General features: G+C 50.3%; 1 protein-coding gene across 1 annotated transcript; it reads right to left on the reverse strand.

Annotated features, from left to right (window-relative positions):
• Positions 1 to 10,682: 10,682 nt before the first annotated feature.
• Positions 10,683 to 14,074, reverse strand: TFF1 (trefoil factor 1). The gene is made up of 3 exons (XM_032630574.1): positions 13,999 to 14,074; positions 11,309 to 11,461; positions 10,683 to 10,840 (listed from the first exon to the last, which is right to left on the reverse strand). Exons 1-3 carry the CDS (start codon positions 14,072 to 14,074, stop codon positions 10,824 to 10,826), a joined length of 246 nt encoding a protein of 81 aa, XP_032486465.1. The 3' UTR covers positions 10,683 to 10,823.
• Positions 14,075 to 20,594: the final 6,520 nt, after the last annotated feature.

The raw sequence follows: 20,594 nt of genomic DNA on the forward strand, positions 1-20,594 counted from the left end.
CACACCAGTTCGAATGGGCATCATCAGAAAATCTACAAACAACAAATGCTGGAGAGGGTGTGGAGAAAAGGGAACCCTGTTGCACTGTTGGTGGGAATATAAATTGATACAGCCACTGTGGAGAACAGTATGGAGGTTCTTTAAACAACTAAAAACAGAATTACCATATGACCCAGCAATCCCACTACTGGACATATACCCAGAGAAAACCATAATTCAAAAAGACACAAGTACCCCAATGTTCATTGCAGCACTATTTACAATAGCCAGGTCATGGAAGCAACCTAAATGCCCATCAACAGATGAATGGATAAAGAAGATGTGGTACATATATACAATGGAATATTACTCAGCCATAAAAAGAAATGAAATTGAGTTATTTGTAGAGACGTGGATGGATCTAGAGACTGTCATACAGAGTGAAGTAAGTCAGAAAGAGAAAAACAAATATCGTCTATTAACGCATATATGAGGAACCTAGAAAAATGGTACAGATGAACAGGTTTGCAGGGCAGAAATTGAGACACAAATGTAGAGAACAAACGTATGGACACCAAGGGGGGAAAGTGGGGGTGGGGGTGGGGGTGGTGGGATGAATTGGGCGATTGGGATTGACATATATACACTGATGTGTATAAAATGGTTGACTAATAAGAACCTGCTGTATAAAAAAATAAATTAAATCTAAAATTTTTTTTAAAATGTCAGTTCAAGGTTTGGATGGAAACATACTTAAAGTATATTTTAGAAAAATTGATATTATAAAAACGTTTTTAAAAATATTGTATTGGAAAAAGAAAAGAATGACAAGTGATCTCTCATCTGAAACCATGCAATCTGGAAGGCAATGGAACAACAATATTAAAGTACTAAAGGAGAAAATCTGTCAAGTCAGAATTCTATACTCATGGAAAATGTCCTTATTTTATTTTTTAGAGCAAGTCTAGATTCACAGCAGAATTGAGCAGAAGGTACAGAGATTTCAAAATACTTTTCTAGACAAACAAAGGCTGTAAGAATCTATCACTCTCCTCCAAGGAATCTAAAATTGGTTCTTCAGGCTGCAGCTGTGGTTGTCCCTTGATGCAGGGCATGATTTCTCCACGTTGCTGCCACCACTTCCCACCTGGCTGGATTTATTCAGTTATGGCAGCGTTTGGGCCTCTGTCAGCATTTGTGTTTACAGCCCAGTCTAGTCTCATGATTTCTCCCTTGATTTGCTACAACTGTTTCCTAAATAATCTCTCAGCCAGAGTTTTGTCCTCATCTAGACAAAAGTCTGGTGCCTTGATTACCTTTATAAAGTGACAATCAGTACATGTCACTCCCCTGGCACTCCCTCACGCCTCCCAGCCTGAAGCGTGCATGAAAAGCAAGACCTTTTATGAGCTGGTCCCCACATACCCCCTCCCCCCGTCCTGTACTCTTCTATTGCCGGGTCTCCTTCATAACCTAAGCCTCTTGCCCTCTAGACACACCCTGACCTCTGACACTTTGTTTGCATGTCCTCCTCTCTCTGCAATGCTCTTCCTCCACTCTTTGCCTTGCTAACTCCTGTCCACCCTTTAGCTCTTGACTCAGGAGCCACTTCTTCCAGGAAGGCCTCCTTCACTTCCCCTGAGAGAAGACAGGGCCCTTCACCCTTCCCCCAAGCATCCTTTGTTCACCTGATTCACAACACTTAGCCACACCTGCATTTTAAGCGGAGTTTTATGTTTCTGGTTCCTTTATTAATTGTACCAAAGGTAACAGCTAAATCTGCAGGCCAACTTTGTCCCAAGTGATATTCTAAGGATTTCATGTACTGTATCTCATTTAATTCTTACAACAATCCAAATGAAGAGCTGAAACTGTCACCCCCAGTTTATAGTGTATACGGAAAAATAGTTTCCCCAAACAACACAGAAAGTAAGTGCAGGGTGGCATCCAGAACTGGATCTATGCCTCCTTTATTTTGAATCCCTAGAACCAAAGCCAGCATCTGCACAAACTAGACCTACTTGGTGAGGTGGTGTGGGGTGGAAAAACGGGTAAGTGACACCCGGAAGGTGAGGAAGAGGAGTCTGCCTCCTAATGTCACCCATTCGCCCAAATTTCCTTATAGAATTCATAAAATAATACTTAGGCCTGGATATATGCAAATAAGTAAGGCAAGCCTCTTCTTATCTCTGGATTAATTTCCTCATCTGTGAAATGAGAGCTGGAATGAGAGTTTATCAAATTATCTCCAAGGTCTCACATGCCTGGTGAACCCTCACTCGGATACTGACTAGGATAATATTTCATTTTTACACTGTCATCAGGGGAAAAAGTAAATTTTTATTACTAACATTTGCATGTACAGTGTTCCTAAATACAGAAGGTGGGGCTGAAAAACATGCAAATTCAATTTCCCTCCCCAGCATTCCAGGTTTCTGGAGTTTGGCTGTGCTGATCAATAGGATGGGTAAATAATACTCTTCTATGGGACTTCCCTGGTGGCGCAGTGGTTAAGAATCTGCCTGCCAATGCAGGGGACACGGGTTCGAGCCCTGGTCTGGGAAGATCCCACATGCTACAGAGCAACTAAGCCCATGTGCCACAGCTACTGAGCCTGTGCTCTAGAGCCCACAAGCCACAACTACTGAGCCCACGTGCCACAACAACTGAAGCCCACATGCCTAGAGCCCATGCTCTGCACTCTGCAACAAGAGAAGCCACTGCAATGAGAAGACACGCACTGCAACAAAGAGTAGCCCCCGCTCACCGCAACTAGAGAAAGCTGGCACACAGCAACAAAGACCCAATGCAGGCAAAAATAATAATAATAGACTCTTCTAAAACCCAGGACTTAATTTAGCTACATAATAAAGAAGATGGTCAAAGCTGGGAGGAGACATAAACAGATGAGCCAATGCTGATGAGAATTTGGTACAGACTTTAGGAAGGAGTAAATAGAGATGTCTTGATGGGTTATATTCGGGGGACATAATTGGATGGACATAAACCTTAGCATTTTTCAATGTATTGTGCAACGGAATTCCTCCTTGTCCTACTTTGAGGGACTTTAACCAAGATTTACATTCCTTCAGAATGTCTCTTTTGTACCCCTTTTGTATCTGAGTGGGAGCTGGCCAGCCTTGAAACCTACCACAAGTCAAGGAAAAATGATATAGTAGGAGTTGGCAAACTATGGCCCATGAGCTTGTTGCCTGTGTTTAAATAAAACTTTATTAAAAACACAGCCATACCCATTCATTCACACATTGTCTATGGCCACTTTCTAACTATGATTGCAGAGTTGATTACCTGTGGCAGAAACTGTATGGCCCAGGAAACCTAAAATATTTACTCTCTGGCCTTTTAAGAAAAAAAAAAATCTGCCTATCCCTGTATTTTAGTCCTACAACTCTCTAAAAACAAAATTTTTAAAAGAAGGTGGTAAATGTGTGTATTTATAAATGAAATGTTACAGAAATGCGCCTCAGTGCTCTTTTCCCCTTCTGTAATCTGGTCTTGGAAATGGTATATTTAGTATACTGATTTTCAGGAGACAATTCCCCGCGAGTCTCTCACATTCCTGCAGGTCTTGTGAATGAGACACTAACTGTCCCAATAGCTTAGGACCTAAAATTACAGTTGAACGTTAATGATGTCGAGATGCCTTGACATCTGGCAACTGAGAGGCCGCGAGTGGCCTAACCATGAATTCTCCTCCCTACTCAGCTCCCACAGATAAGGCCCCTTAGCCAAACAACCTCCTTATCTAGGGACTGGGCACAGGTCCTGCTTATCCCTGAGGAGTGTACCTCACTTCCCTGCCAGCCAGCAGAACTAGCCAATCAAGTCAATCTCATCCTCCTGCAGGAACCAGGGAGCACCCCCCCCCCTTGGTACTACACAGCTCCTTCCACAGCCCCTGGCCGTTCACTGTGTTCCTGAGTGCAACCCCCGTGTGGCCCCGCGTGGCAGGATATTTGTGTGGCAAACAACCTTGGAAGGTAGGTAAGCAGGCGGCAGAGGGCCAGCAAGCTTACTGCCCCTTGAAAGATTTAAACCCCTTGAGAGGTCAGTGTTTCTCTCCTGGAAGGCAGCCCACTGTGTGTGCTGGCACCCATCTGAGCTCATCGGTGCCACCCCTGAAGGACTTGGGGGCAAAGGGAACCAAGACAGGCATGCTGCTGCTTTCACTGCTTGCTATGTGATGAGTAATAAGGTCCTTTATCTCTGAACCGGGAGTCTCCTGTCCTCGGCCAGCAGCCATGAAGCTACTCGCTTGCAAGTAGGGTAAACTCTCAGCCCTTCTGAGTTCTCAACACTGATGAACCAGATAAGATTTAATATAAAAATCCCATCAAGGGCTTCCCTGGTGGCGCAGTGGTTGGGAGTCCGCCTGCCGATGCAGGGGACACGGGTTCGCGCCCCGGTCCGGGAAGATCCCGCATGCCGCGGAGCGGCTGGGCCCATGAGCCATGGTCGCTGAGCCTGCGCGTCCGGAGCCTGTGCTCCGCAACGGGAGAGGCCACAACAGTGAGAGGCCCGCGTACCACAAAATAAATAAATAAATAAATAAAAGTGTTAAAAAAAAAAAAAAAAAAAAATCCCATCAATGTTTGTCTTTAGAATAGATGTTCCCTATTTTTAGGTTCAATCAACTACACTGTACCACATATATATGTGAGTGTGTATGGCTTTGCCTAATTTAATCTGTTTGCTACCCCCAAAATGTCCGGCTCAGGGCAATGTCAAGAGCTGAGAAGAACAATTAAGAAATACCTTTAAAATAATACTATTTACCTTTCCGGAACTAACTGTAATGTGACAGCTTGGACCTTTAAATGGGTGACTGCTTGATGTCTGCCAGGACATTCCTGTGCTGGTTTTTCCCAGGTATGTGTCTCTTCTTAGCTGATGTTTCCTGTCGGGCTCACCAGCACTGAATATTTCCACAAGCTGTCTCTGCCCACACTCACAAATAAACGCAAGGGAGTTTTCTTGAGCTAACAATACCCTTCCCTACAACCCTACAAATAGGATCTGAAGCCACAACTTGGCTTCAAGAGTTGGTTCCTGGTCTGGTCCTTAGTTCAACATGTCCTGAATAGAAGCCTATTGTTGTGTTGGCAATTTTCTAGAAACAATGATAACCTCCAAGTACACGGCCAGCTGCAGAGTGGAAAGGCTCACAGATCCAATTAAGGTGCTTGAGCCACGGGGTTTAGTAAATCTATCTCTAACACGTGATGAAAAGTGAGGGGCAGAAGTGGCAGGTTTGCACTCTGCATGGGGTGCAAGTGGGTGGAAGGACCACACACCTGGATCCTGGGTCATGAGATGCTCATGTGTCCTGTTCCTCTCTCGGCCTTTCCATCAATGCATGGTGACAAGGACCAGAACTGGGGTTTGAACAGGGGCCAGGACATGGGCAGTGCCACCACACACTCAGGCTTTATTGGGGAGACTCAGGGAAAGCAGCGTTGGCCCAACTGCAGCCCACAGTGACCCACAGAGCAGCCATGCTGTTAGTCTGTGTCTGGGATGACACGTGGAGCCTGAATTGGACCATGACCAGGGTCACCAATGGCGGCCTGATTAAGGATGACGGAGCAGCCAGGCTGGAGATGTGTAGTCTGCTTCCTATGGATCCTGTCCCACCTGTGATAATATTCTGCCTGTTCCACCCTCTTTGTCACATAACACACCCTACAGGTGGCCCACTCCCTCCCTGCCTGCCCTTAACACACAGTGTGAACGGCCCCTATGTCTCATGGTCTCTGGGTTTTGCCCACTGTCTGCATTTGATACACTCTCAGCCTCATGTATTCCCTTTGTTTTCTTACCACCTAGAGCAGAAGTGACTAGTCTCAGCAACAAACAGTTGTGACCCCTGCCCTTTGGTAATTTGCGTGTATTAGGGTTCCTTGGTTGCAAGTAAGAGACACCAGCTGTTATGGGCTAAAATGTCTCCTCCAAATTCATATGTGGAAGTCCTATTCTCCAGGACCTCATAATGTGACCTTATTTGGAGATGAAGTCTCTAAACGTAATTAAGTTAAAATGAAGCCAGTAGGGTGGGCCTTAATCCAATACGACTGGTGTCCTTCTAAGAAGAGGCGATTAGGACACACACAGAGAACACGGAGAAGACGGTCATCTACACACTAAGGAGAGAGGCCTCGGGAGAAATCAGCCCTGCCCACACCTCAGTCTTGGACTTCCAGCCTCTAGAACTGTGAGAATAAATGTCAGTTGTTTAAGTCATCCGGTCTGACGAGGATACCAGCGCAAGCTGATGAAGAAAGGGGAGGGTGTGTCACATGGCTTCAGTTGTCACTGGGACACCAGGGTGACAGCACTGCCAGCCCCGGGGTCGGGACTCGCTCTCTCTCCCTTTGGCCCCTCTCTGCACATCCACCTGTCCTTGCCCGGCCCCTCAGGCTGCGTGGGGAGCTGTGCTCACTTGGGCTCCTCTGTTACGCATTTGTTACCCATTCTCTCCAGGGCTGATACAGACGTGACTCCCTCCCACACCAGTTGTGTCCACCAGAAGACCCCTGACTTCCTCTCAAAATATGAATCTCTCCCAGGAGAAACTTCCTGGACTTTTGTCTGAAGCTCTTCAAGGACATGGAAAGTTCTAGAAAAATTCCCACATTGGTGGTTTCCAGGCTGGAGGGAAAGGGTAGTACGCAGGGTGTCAGACAGCCGTGTTGACTGGCCAGTTAGCCTTGTAGCTCCACCTGTGTGAAAACCAAGAAAACTCTAAACTGACACATCACTCCATTGCGTCGTTCTGAAGTTGAAGGCCTGTCTCTAAAAACGAAGATAGAAAACATAAAACTTTCCACTAACAAGCTACGTATTCAGATGTAGAAAGTATAAGGGTGGCTTTCCCTCCTCTGGCAGAAATCCCTGGTCTTGATGTGCAAGAGAGCTCACCCCCAAATAGCCTCCCTCAGCCTGGTTTCCAAGGTTGGGGGGAGGGAGCAGCGTGGGCCCTTTAAGAGCTGTGTGTATGTGCGTCTTCATGTGTGTGTGTGTGCATGCGTGTGACATGGTCCCCAAACTGCTAAAGGCTCCTTGTACCTTATCAGCGAGCTGTTCTTTACCACACAGCCTGCCTTTTTTCCACCACCTTCTGCATGCTTCAAGGTCTCTGCACTGGCTGTGAGAAGGTGCCCTTTGCTCCTAAGCCCTGCCATCTTTTCTGCTTCCCTGGCCGTGGACTCCTGGCAGTAGTGAAGCGCGGGGCGGGGAGGTGGTCCAGGCTCCTGGGAAGCCCAGATTTCCCTCCCCAGGAGGGGTCACCAACCAATCGCCTTCATGGGGGCGTGTGACGGGGAGGGGCAGGTGATGCGAGAGCGTGACAGGGAGGCGGCCATAGGGGCAGGTCTGCCCCCGTGGGTGGTGGTGACTTCTTTACGGTCCTGTTCTGTCCCCCACCGGCTCCCCTGCCGTCTCCCCCATCCTGGCTCTGAACACGGGAAGGACGCAACACCCCGGCTCTCACCTCTCTCCCTCCACAGCCTCACTGAGCGCTGGGACCCACTGGAATGTCCTGGGAGGCTGAGGCCACACAGCACGGGCGGGCACGGGCCTGACTGCCCTCTGAGGCCACCCGGCTTCCCAGAGCATTTCCACCGGCATCTGTTCCGACAGGTCCCCCCACACGCTGCCTGGGCGCTTCCCTCTCTGCCCTCAGTTGCCTCCACTGTCGGAATTCCTCGGGATTTTGTGATTCTCAGGAAGCACAGCGTGGCCGAGGCCAAGTCAAATCCCTTTCCCACCCGTGCGGGGTGCTGGACTGGGCACCCCTGCAGGAGTCCCCCGTGTTCTCGTACCCGTGCGGGTGAGCCCCAGAGGCCTGGTGTCCAGGCAGTGGGGCCGTAGGATCACGCATCCACGCGGGTAGACACCAGGGGAGGTGGTCGAGCCATCGTGGATCGCAGATTTCTTTCCCTGGAACGTGGGGGGAGGGGGAAGGGCTTTGAAGCTGCTGGTCCTCCATCCATTCACTCCCTCGGCGGGCAAGAATCCAGAGAAACAGAAGGAAGGCAGGGGACCCACCTGGCCTCCTGTCACCTGGCCTCCGCCCCACAGCCTGGTGCCTCTCAGCCACAGGAGTACTTAGGGTCAAGAAACCCCAATCTGTGCATCACAGCTCCCTGAAAAGTGGCGTAGCCCTCATGCTCTCTGCCCAGGAAAAGGGGGAGAATGCCCAGTTCAGCCTGCTGCTGCAGGAACCCCCAGGAGACCAAGTTCACCTCTCAGAGCCAGGGGGTACATGTGACACAAAGGGGCAGCGTGGGTATGGCCCTCGTGTCCCAGATCCCGTTCTTGGCTTTCTCTTGATTGCATCCTTGAAATTATCAGTAAACCTTGATTCTAGAGGCTCTCTGGTTCAGGGGAGTCTGGTCTGATCTGTGTGCCTGCTCATTTGGGCGAGTTACTAAACATTTTGTCTTACCAAACGGGGATGAAGATAAGGGTAAGATAACATTTGTAATGGAGTTTGTTTCGAAAACCTAAAGAAATGCCTTTTAATCCTCCCCACACGCACCTCCCTTTGCCCCTGATCACTCCTGATTCTGAGCCCAAAATTCCTCCCGAGAGCCCGAGGCGGGTGGATGGCTCTGTGAGAAGTTAGTGAAACACGAGGTGTGGTAGAGGGGACAGATTGCCCACTGGCCTTTAACAGATGAAGGGCCCAGCCTGGAGGACTCACCCTGAGGACGTTGACTTTGGCTGAGAGCTTGTCCCTGCCCGTGGTAGCTGGGATGGAGACTCACCCCTCTAAGGTACAAGGGAGATACAGGCCTTGGTAAAGTCTTGGAAGATACAGAAAACTCAACCAGCGGAGGTTTAACCCATAAGGATATTTGGGTTGACTTGACATGAAGTCTGGAGGTGGGTGATGCTGGAGCAAATCAGCAGCTGAGGGAGATCAAGGCTCGAGTTCTCTGGCTTTTCCGCATTATCATAGAATGACTGCCTGAAGCACCACATCACACCCTCACACCACACAGCAAAGGCAGGCTGCAAGGGCCGTCCATGACCGCTAGAGGGCGCTCTCCTCTCACCAAGCAGTAAAAGCCTTTCCCCAGAGCCTTCAAGTAGATGCCGGCTCCTGCCTCGTGGGCCAGAGTGGAGTCCTACCTCTAATTGGAAGAGAGGTTGGGCAAGTGAGTACTTTTTCCGTTCTTTATAGGGTGGAAGTCAGGGAAGAAAGAAGGGAAGGAACGGATGTTGGGAACTGGGAAACGGGCCTGTTTTGTCATGGGGGAAAGCCCTCCTCTCTGGCGCTGGGGAACGTGGGGAGAAGGTACAGGGGACGCGACGAGCTGGACTCCAGAAAAAACTCCAGCCGAGACCCCCAGACAGGTCAGTGGCAACCCAAAGGGCATGACGTAGACCCAAGGACTCCCGTGCTCCACAGCCGTGGGGGCTTGGTCCCCTCTGTCCACCCAGCTCTAAGGAGGGGCAGGAAAGTGGGAGAGGGAGGGTTCAGACAGACTGGCGGCTACTCCCTGCAGAGGCTGCACAAAGTCCCGTCACACACTGCATTTCCAGAGGGGCCGGAGTAAGCACAGGTAGTTTATTTTTACCTCTCACTAGCAGGTGAAGATTGCGAGAAAGATCAGATACGCTTCAGATTAAAAAAAAAGAGAAGCCAACATTTCTCTGCACGTTCTCCCGCGGAGGTCACGGCACACGCATGACACATACACTATTGCCCACACACGCATGCTGCTGTGTGCGTGTGCTGGGGTCCCCATCCTGATGTTTCCGCATGCGCAGTGTATCTCCTGGCCCCCGGGGCCTCTGTACCTAATCGTCCTGGTGGCCAAGGGTTGCGGGTGGGTGATGGATCTGCTGGGAAACTGGGAAGAAAACTGATCGCGCAGAGGGCGGTACCTCCTTCTGGGGACCAGGTGGCTGGGGAGGGCGGGAGGGCGGGGCTCCTGGGACCCCAGAGACAAGCTCTGGGAGGAGGTGTCTAGGAGCACGGCTGGCTGAGCTGAGCTCCCTGGAGCAGGGCTGACTGCCCCGGGGGCACTTGAGGCTGCTCAGCCCAGCACTGCCCGCCCGGGTGAGGCATCTGCCCAGGTCCAGGCAGGTCCGACTGGCTCCCTTCCGTCTTGCCTGTGTCGGTGACAAGGGGGCACCGTGGCCTCCGTATCTCCCACCCCACCCCCCATTTTTATCTATTTTCCAGTTTGGAGTTCAAGAGCCGGGGGCCAGGCGGGTGGGTGTTTCCTCAAGACGTCAATCCGCGCCGTCCTCTGCAATTGTTTTTATTATTAACACTTGCAGACGCTTTGCGGTGGATTCGATCTCCTAAGTCAGTTTCCATCTGGGGGAAGTGAAGAAATTGTCAGGCAACTTTTATTACCACCATGAATACGTAAAGAATGTGAGTAAGGTTTGGTGCCTGTTTTCATGATTTGACAGGGTGTGACTCCGAGTTGCTTCTAAGACTGCAACCCAATGGCCTGGTGCACGGACGCCGATGGCTGATATCCATCGAGAGAGCCTAACGCAATTACAAGTCACGCTCTCATCCGGCCCAAGATAGCCTGAGTTAATGTGTAATCCACGATGAGAACCCAGAGGTGCAAATATCACATTCCTCCCTCAAAGGGAAAATCCTTTCTATTTTTTAAAAGAAGTACCAGCACAGAGTAACATTTATCTCTTTTAATTTTTAGGCTGATTTTGAGTACGAGGAATCAGAGCAGTCAATCCAGGCAGTGAGTTCAGGCTCAGAGGACCCGGAAACATCCAGCCAGAGAGGGAGTTAAGACCCCGGCGCCGGGCTGATGCCATCCCCACCGGAAAAGCGTCTAAAACTGACACTCCCCTGCAAAGGTGAAGTGTGGGGAAGAAGAGGTGTGTTAGCAAGAATAAGTATTTTCTTTCACTTTTAAATAATTACAGAGAATTTGCTTAAAAGCGTGACCGGGAACATTCTTTAGAAAACAAAGATTGTCTTTATATTTTGTCATTCTTTCCACTCCCCACCCCCAAGCAAGCGATGAAGTGCGTTACCAAGGACAATTCTTCACGGATCTGTAGTTAGAGATGTGAAGAAAAGCCAGGAGAAAAAATAGGGTGCCTCACCCAATGGGTCTTTCACCCCTGTGTTTCCATTCCCCAGCCCTGGATTCAGACTGATTTAGGCAAAACCACTTCTTTCTAGTCACCCCTTGGCCATTACTTTGGGTAAAAACGCAGCAGGCAATTCGGAGCAGGGTCCCGTGGTCCCATGTGGTGTTTTTTTCTCACGAATTCTGCATCTTCAGACCCCACGGTGTTGTCATGGGCTTACCTTCTAAAGGTTCACCAACGGCCACAGGATAGAAGCACCAGGGTACTCCAGAAATTTTTCTATCAAAGCAGCAGCCTTTACTTTTGCACTCCATAGATGTGATACCGGGGTGACCACAATTTACCCTTTGATGGGGTTCCATCTGACACGTCTCTGAAAGTACATGGGCCAAGAGGTGAAGGTAAGTGGCAGGCTGGATCCCCTCCTATTATTACCCGCACTGCAGCTCACTTCCTTTCCCCAATTAAATCAGCAGCCAGCCGAGCAATTGATGTAGACCCAGGGCTCCCCACACAAGAGGAGACCCTGTCCTCAGTTCCTGATTCGCAAACACTGAAACTCTGGGAAAATGCAAGGTGCCTGGGATTTGTAAACTTCGCACCTACCTAGATAATCTACTCATTTGCTCATTAATTTCAACAATTATTAAACTTTATTCACTCAATTGATAAATATCTGTGGAGAACCGCTTGTGGGTGCTAGAAACGGGAGCCAGCGCAGCAGAAATAGACAGGGATCTATTTATCCCCTCGGGGATCAAGTTCATGCCAGGCCCTGTGCTGGGTGATAGGGACCCAGAAATTAAAAATAGAGACGTCGTTGTTAAGAAGCTCACAGTCTGACGGAGGCAGGAGCTGAGTAAAGGTACAAAACAGCACAGTGCAACCAGCCGTGGGCAGGCCCAACAGGGGAGAGTGACAACAGGCTGAACAAAGCAAGGAGGGCTTCCTGTCGGAGGAGGCTGACCAGATGAGGACGAGGCAATGGGTGCTCCAAGCAGAGGGAGTAGTGCCTTCAAAGGTGGTGGAGAGAGAGAGCAAAGTGTGTTTGAGGTAAGATGGGGAGTCGGGGTAGGGTAGTTTGGGGAAGCCAGGCTGAGGGCTGGAGTGGACGACTTCAGCCCAAGAGCAAAGGGAGCCACTCGGAAGCTTTAAGCAGAGGGGCAACGACATTGACCCAAAGTGGAGAACACTCGCGGGCGGCTAACGGCTCCCACGTGTTCTAGATGCAAGATTGGGAGGGTCTGAACTCAGGGCCACAGTGTAGGGCTCTGAGAAGGCATACTGCTCTGACCGGGTGGTGGGCAGGTTGAGGCAGGTAGCAGAAGAATCCGGAACCCCTCCCCTGTCTCGTGGGTGAGGGGGATGCTTCGAAGGTTAGGGGCTCCGCTCTGCTCGTGGATGAACGCCACCAGCTGGCCTCCAGAGAGAGGCCTGGCCATGCAGCTTCGCCATCCACTCCCGGACCAGACTCTGTCCCCGGGTGAAGGGGACGCGCAGCCAGGCCTTGGGAGTGTGGGTGGTAAAGAGACTGGGAGGGAAGGAGCCAGAACAGAGCAAGGAGGACCGAGGTTCAGGGCAGATGTGGTCACGAGCTGGCCTTGACCTGGAGCATCTCGCTCTCAGAAGAAGGCAGTCCAACCACAGACAGATAGATGCCTGGCGTCTCCTAGACTAAGAGGCAGGCTGCTCGCCTTTGGTCCCTTGTGAAGTCCACCTGAGAATCTTAAAGCGGAGCCCGTCACTCGAGCTGGTCTTTGTGGGTTTTTGTATTGACGTCTGAGGATCGCCTCTAGCTTTCTTTGAAGAAAAGTTTCTGTGGCTTTGCAGAAAGACGGGCGTCCATCTCCCACTGGCTGGGCAGCCTCTTGGGGACAGCAAACACCCCAGGGTCTGGCCTCCCCGCCGTAGAGAGAAGGTGGTCATTGCCCACTCCACCGGGCAGGGTGGTGGGGAAGGTCAAGACAGGCTGTGTGTGCAGAGCTTGGACCACAGTTCTTTTGTCCTTTCAGGTCCAAGCCCCCTCCCTCCTCCTTGCCTTAGGCCGTGGGGCCTTCCTCCCCGCATCCCCTCCTCACATGCCTGGTCCGCTGTTCCTGACATGTGAGGTCCTTGGAACGTGTCCAGAGATACATGGGACCCATCCTTTTACCTCCCTTCAAACCTCTATCGGAATCCTCATTTTGAAACCTTTGGGAAATCCTTCTCCAGCCCTCTCCCTTTAAAAGTGTATCTACCAATAATAAGCAACGTTTATTTAGCCCTTTGTAGCTTTTCCCAAATATCATCACACGTAATTTTGTTGACAACCGTCTAAAGCTGAAGATTGACCCTGTTCTGCAGGTAAAGGATGAGACACAAACACATTCAAAGGAAGCAACAGTGTCCTCCCTCCTTAATTCTCTCATTTGGTGACACCCATGGACTAGGCACTGATGGGACACATGCACCAGTGGGACAGGTGGTCTGGGTTCCACGGAACAGGGGGCCCAGGAGAGCCCACAGAACCTGCCAGCAGGGTTCCCAGGGGACGCCGTCCTCAGAAGAGGCTCTTAGAGGTCTGTGTGGACCTTGAGTGGGTCCAGCCCCAGCGGTTTGGCTTGGGCATTAACATCAAAGGTAGCTCTTTGAAATGTGATACTTAAGAGCTCCAGAATATTCTAGCATCAGTACTGAAGAGAGATGCCAACCGAGGCCACTGCGTTCTCACCGCAGTCCCCAAAGCTTCCACGGGCCCCTCCACCCTGCTGCTATCTTCCCCTGTTCTGCTTTCCAGAATCTTCCCAGGGTCTAGAACAGCCGCTGGCACTAAACAGCGCTTGGCTCAAAAGTACGTTGTGAAACCATGACTCCCAGAGGTGGACCCCTGCCCCCCGTGCCCACCACAGAGCAGGAAAGGGGGTGTCTTACCGGCCTTGCCCTGAGCCAGGCTGCTGAGGGCCAGAGCAAAGACCATGACCAGGATGCAGGTCACCTTGGGCTCCATGGCAGCTGTGACCTTCCTCCTCTGTCCAAAGGAGACCACCGTCAAGGATAAGTGTGCGTCCCGGCCCTCGATCTTATACCGCAGGCTCTGTTTGCTTTTTAAAGAGGGTCAGATAACGTCTGCCTAAGGAGGGCCCCGACACCCTTCATTCCAAGTAATCTCCACGATTAAAAGGTGTTTCCTAAACACAGCCAAGCCAAACTGACAAGTTTGTTGACAGAGAAAAATGCTGTATTGCACGGTCATCTTTGTTGAGGGAGTTGAGATTCAGAAAATCCCTCTTTTATCCTGTGGCAGTCTCCTTGGTCACGACATGGTCCAGGGCCTGAGCTTTTCGGAGACCCTCCTGTTAAATCAACAGTACACTCACGGGAGAGTGAGTCATAGGTGAGATGCCCATGCCAGGCACGGTGTATCAACAGTGACTCACCAGTCCCGCATGGCGATTCAGGGATGGACAGGCAGACAGGGGCAAGTGAAGCCCACTGGCCCAGCCTGGTCCTTTCCAACTGGGCATGCAACTATTTCCAGTGGTTTTAAGGATCCACGTGCCTGGGCAAAATGACCTGGAAATACCAGGAACTGAACTTCAAACTTCTTTTCTCCACTCGTCTGTCTTTTTCAGACTTTTCCATGGCAAATTGGTACATGAGCAAAGCACCCTTAGGCCCTTCAGCACCCTGGCCCTGTCCAGAGAGCCATGCCCTTCCTGTTGGCATGGACATTGAAAATTCACCAATGTTCAACATCCCACTTAAAGGAATTGCGGGAGCATTTTTACTTATGTACCTAAATTAATTAATTAATTTTTTTTTTGGCTTTGTTTTTTCCTTTCCCAGTGGAGTCCTTTTCACAGTGAGGTTGTGTGTACGAGAGCTGACATGACACTGATGAAGTAGCGGTCTCTCCCTCTAGCAGGGGCCCTGCATCTGGCATGGCGGTGGGGGGGGGGGGCTCCCTCTCTCAGGTCCTTGCGGTGCAGCCTCCTTGACCCTGTACCTAAAGGGCCACCTCCAACCGCAGTGTCCCAGGTCCCTCCCCTGCTCTGCAGTTCTCACTACCTTCTAAGGGACACAATGATTTGCTTACACTCTGTCCTTGTTATGTATTGACACCCTCGCCCCCCCAGTAGAACGGAAGGTCCACAATGCAGGGAGCTTCGTCTATTTTGTGCGTTCAGGTGGCCCCAGCACCTACGACAGTGCCTTATTCAACAAATATCTGTTGAAGAATGAATTAATGAACGAACGAATGAATGAAAGTAAGAGAAATTCTTTTCTTCAGTGAAAGATTAGGTTCGGAGGAAAATGGGTCTGGCCTTGGAGAGAGAATAACTTCTCTTGGGTGACCTGGTAAGTGTGTCCTGGCAGCCCCTCTGGGAGGGGAGCAGGGTCAGAACTGGGGCTCCCACATTCTTAGTCAGGCTCACCCCCAGCCCGCCACCCTGGCTCCAGCTGCCAACCCTGAGCTGGGGTCTCCAGGAGAGGCCCAACGGGCAGGATTCATGGTTGTTTGCTACATCCTTCCCTGTGTTTGTCTGACTTTGCCCTCCCGAGTGACTGGGGGGAGGGTGGACGGGGGCCCACATCACTCTCCAGACCGCCTCTCAGACTTGCAGTGGTGGTTCCAAGACTCCTGGCGGACAACACTAACACAAGACCACACGATGGTCTTGATTTTAAAAAATGACCGTTTGGTGAAGAAGACACTACACTGAGTTGAGTATTGGTCCACGAACGAGCTGGGTCGCCTTGTACAAATATTAGAAGTCGTCTTGGGTTTCACTTTTCTTGATGGAAAATAATGTGTCCGGACCCTGAGGCAGCTGGAGCCTGATCTAACTTGCAGTCCTCTCGTGCTAGGGTTCCAAGTGGGTGCCCCTGGTTTTGCATGCCCAGCAGGCCTTCCTGCTTTGGGGCTAAAGTTTTCCATCTCCAGGCCCCCTCCCCACACCCACTCCCACTGCGCGTAGTTTGACTTGGCCTGCGCCCCGTTGACCTCCATCTCACAGTCACCCTGGTTCTGCTTGGGGGTGCATGTCTGAGTGGGGTGGGCTGGGGTCCTCTGTCTGCCCACCCTGATCAGCTCTCTGAGCCCCTGGAGGTGGTGCTGCGTCAGCTGTGTCTCCAGCCCTCACATCCCCTGGCTTTTGGCCACTGTGGTGGCACCAGCAGGACATGGGTACTTGGGAGAAAGTGAACTCAGTGGGCAGAGGTTGCCTCCTGGTCCCTCCTGGCAGTGTCACCCTGGACAGGCTGTACCTCCATGTCTACCCACAGCCCTGTGGGCAGCCCTCTCCACACAGCAGTCTTCTCTGGCTCACCAAAACTGACCCCTCTCTTCACTCCTCAGACTGAGGGGTTCACTAGCTCCAAAGAAAGGTCAACACTCTCTCCATCGAACTTTCCTTGAATTACCCAGATTTGGAGTGACAGGCCTGCTTCCTGCAGGGCCTCTGACTGACACAGAAATTGCTACCAGCGGTGACCCTGTTAACCGACCCCGGAAATGAGACCCAAGGTTGGCTCCCAGGGCATGTCTCCTGGTTGGAGAGGTGGAAAAATGTCCCAAACCTACCAGAGGTGATGTGGAGTGAAGTGTGAGATAAGGTACCTGGGAGCATGAGTGTGAGTTAAGGTACCTGGGGGCATCTCGTTTCCATGGTAACAGTCACGTGATAAAGATGGGGGTCAGTTGGCTTCTTCTGAGAGCTACACAACATTCAAGAAGGAAAGAAGGAATGGAAGAGTGAGACTGTCCCTCTGGGAATGGGAAAATGGAGAGGCTTTCCCAGCTAAGCCTCCACTGTTGTGAGGCAGTGAGGGCTGGGCTCAGGCTGGGCCAGGCTCCTGGATTTGCAGCACCAATTAGACGTCCATCACGTCCCACTTCCTTACACCAAGGTCTTGGCCTTGGAGAGCAAAGAGTTAAACTCTGAGACATGGGGTTGGGAAGTTTGGGCAGAAAGGTGAGGCCGAGAATTTGGGATCCTGAGCAAATACCCTGACCCTTCTCCCCCAGCAGAGATGACCCCTCCACCCCCATCTGAGGCCAAGCATCTCTCCCCTCCATAAATGCTTCCATTGACCATTGACCACCCAAGGGTTCACACGGGATGTGGACACAGGATGGGGCCATCTCCACAACCCACATCGCTTCCAGGTGCATGAGGGTGAGACCCCTCATGGCCCAGACACAAGCACTGGCCTGCCAGGGTGGACAGCCTGTGCCCAGGAGAGTTGCAGAGCTGCATTGGCAGGATTCTGGGGAAGACTGAGGGTAGATTTGGGGGTGTCAGACCACAGAGGATGAGGTGCCAAGCTCAGAGGACTGACATCGTCACACTCCCCAGGATTCGGGGCGGATGTGCTGGCCAAGCGTACAGGAGGCTATGACTGTCCTGTGAGTGGGTAACCAAGCCCTGGGCTCGAAGGTGGCCAAGAGTTCATGCAGGGGAAATGCCGGAGACCCACCTTCCACCTCCAAAACATGGCAACCTCACTACTCAAGGTGGCCCTGGGTTAGCAGCATCCCACCCCTGGGATCTCGGCAGACACGCTCCCTCCCAGGCTTCATGAAGTCAAATCTGCATTCTAGAAAGTTCCCAGGTACTTCACAGGCACGTTAGCTGTGGGAAGCTCAGTGATGCTGCAGGTGAGGGGGTCCCGGCTCAGGGAGGCTCCAGTGTTGGATGGACCTATGATGTGCACCCTTCTCGGCCACCCTAGGGTCCAACATCCCTTGACTCCACACTCAACCATCCTCCCCAGGCTCCTGCCAATACAGTCTTGCAACTCTTTTTGGTTCTCCCATCACTCAGATGTTCAAAAATGCCCTGGTGGGGGGCCACCAGGATTTTCACAATCCCCTCTGGGCTTCTCAAGTCTTTGTAGCCCAGAGTTGATGTGGGACCCAGAGTCCCTCACCAAGAATGGAGGCCAGGTCCCCTTGAGGAAGAGCCTTACAGCAAAGCCACAGATACAAGTGATGAGCCGTCCCCCAAGCCTTCCCCAGAGTGATCTGAGCCATTCACTAGTACTCGTTTGCTAGGGTTTGAGTTCCCCAAAATATGTTGCACTCCTAACCCCCAGTATCCGTAAATGTGACCTTATTTGGAAATAGGATCTTTGCAGATAATCAAGTTGAGATGAGGTCATTAGGGTGGGCCCTAATCCATTATGACTGTGCCCTTATAAAAAGAGGATATTTAGACACAGACATACACAGAGGGAATATGATGTAAAGACACCCAGGGAGAACACCATCTATAGCCAAGGGAATGCCTAAGGCTGTTAGAAGCTATGAGAGAGTTACCCTCAGAAGGAACCAACCCTGGTGACACCTTGATCTCAGACTTCTAGGCTCTAGAACTGAGAGACAATAAATTTCTGTTGTAAATTCAGCTTGTGGTACATTATGATACAGTCCTAGAAACTAATACAACCAGGGTGACTACTACTGGAGAAAGAAAAATATCTAGGCTTTCTGAAGGTCATTAAGTATTAGCTCTGAACTGACACTAATCCTCAGAACCCAAATCTCCTGTGGTTCACCAAAGATGGAACCTGTGGATTTCAGGTGCTGGTTGAAGTCTTGGTCCAAGACATGGTCTCACTATGGGTCCAGTGAGGTGACACACACATCCCTTGGGGATCTCCTAAGGCCCAGAATAGATACACTCAGTAGCTACATTGCTTCTCTGATTTTTGGAGAGGCATATTATAGCGGAAGTCTCTCTCACCAAGACAGGGAAGAAAAACCACTATCACTGTCCAGGAAGGAATTGCAGAAATCCATGTCACTATCAAGGATGTGAAAGATTCAGGAGTGGTCACTGCACTTGCCCTTTGAGCTCGCATGTTTGGCCAGTGCTCAGGCCAGGTGAGTTACAGAGAATGACTACAGAGCACACGTTCTCTGTAAAGGGCCAGGTAGTAATTATTTTAGGCTTGGTGGAACACATTTGGCCTCTATTACATGTTCTTCTTTGTTTTATTTTTGTAACCCTTAAAACATGTAGAAACAATTCTTAGTTTAAAGGTTGTATTAAAACAGGCCACACACAGGATTTGGCCCACAGACCGACATTTGTCACATCCTTGATATAGAGTATCATAAATGTAACCAAGTGGTGATGACAATTTTTGCTGAGGTTCTGGATGAAATATCATTACTGGGGCACATTCCCTGGCACCTGATATGCAGCCACTGACCTAGAAAATGTTTGGTTTTCCCCCATTCCTTCAGAAAAAATCATCAGAAGTACTTTGCCTTTCCATGGCAAGGGCAGCAATATACCTCTACTGTGTGAGTTATATTTGGTTACATCAAGTCCCCTGTTCTCTGATATAACACATTCAGAGGGACCTTGAACATTATGTTAAACATCCCGCTGGCCCATTACACTGATGACAGGATGCTATGTTGATTGCATTTGGAAAACAGGAAGTAAGATGCCTTAGTGAAACACAGACGTGTCAGAGATTGGAACTGCAAAAGTTCAGGGACCTGGCCTATGAGGGAGGTGTTAGGAGACCCAGGACACTGGAAATATCCTCTTGAAAGAGAAAGATAATTTTCTGCAGCTTGTACCACTCACCCCCAAAATACTCATGTGATTTTGAGATAATATACACAACATTTGGACATATTGTTCTGGCTTATTTACCAAGCCACAGGTAAGTTTGCAATTTTGAGTAGAGTTAAGAGTCATAGACTGCTTGGCAGCAGCTGGTCCAGGCTGTAATACAAGATGCCCTGCCACTGAGCCCAGAAGTTTCTATGGCTTGTGAAATATTCATGGCAGACACAGATAGTGTACAGCACCTTTGGGAAGTCCTACTAAGTGAAACAGCACAGATCTGTCTAAGTTCTCTGTTGCCATGTCCCAAATGACCCCAAGACTTAGAGGGTTAAAGCAACAAACATTTACCGTCTTCTAGTTTCTGAGCTTTAGTTGTGCCACCACAGCTTTCCTGGGGCCTCTGGCTCAGGCTCTCTCATTGGCTGCAGTAGGTGTCGTCCAGGGATGAATGCAGAGCTCATGAATTCAAACACATCAATTTTCTTTTCCCTGTCCGTATACAAATGGCCCATGTAAAAAGTGGCGATGGTGACATATAGGATCAATCCCATGAGTTTCTGCTCGCTGTGGCTGATCTGAGTTATACCACTGAATTCCCATCAAAGGCTGGCACGTGAGACTGGATATAGCATCATTACCCAGGAGCAGTGGCCGGCAAGCTGGCAGCAAGTTAATTTGATAGGATTCCTTGCATTACAGAGGGCCAGGGGCACATAGTTTGGGTCTGGACATGCCTTCCCTCTGAACCTGCAGCCCCTGGCAGCACCACCACTCACTTGTGAATTTACAGCAAGTGTAATCCAGTGCACAGAATACATCACAACACATTTTAGGTCAAAGAAACAGAACAATGTCCCAGCTATTCACTGGTCTTTCCACATGCCCACCACCCAGGAGCAGCTAGCTTCATAGAATGATGGACCTATCTGCTTGGCA

Source organism: Phocoena sinus, chromosome 4, assembly GCF_008692025.1.
Source record: "Phocoena sinus isolate mPhoSin1 chromosome 4, mPhoSin1.pri, whole genome shotgun sequence".
Lineage (NCBI taxonomy): Eukaryota > Metazoa > Chordata > Mammalia > Artiodactyla > Phocoenidae > Phocoena > Phocoena sinus.

Coding starts and splice junctions, on each gene's coding strand:
- TFF1 (XM_032630574.1), bottom strand. CDS start 14,074: ATGGAGCCCAAGGTGACCTGCATCCTGGTCATGGTCTTTGCTCTGGCC. Junction 11,462..13,998: donor CCTGGCTCAGGGCAAGGCCG/GTAAGACACCCC, acceptor ATGTACTTTCAG/AGACGTGTCAGATGGAACCC.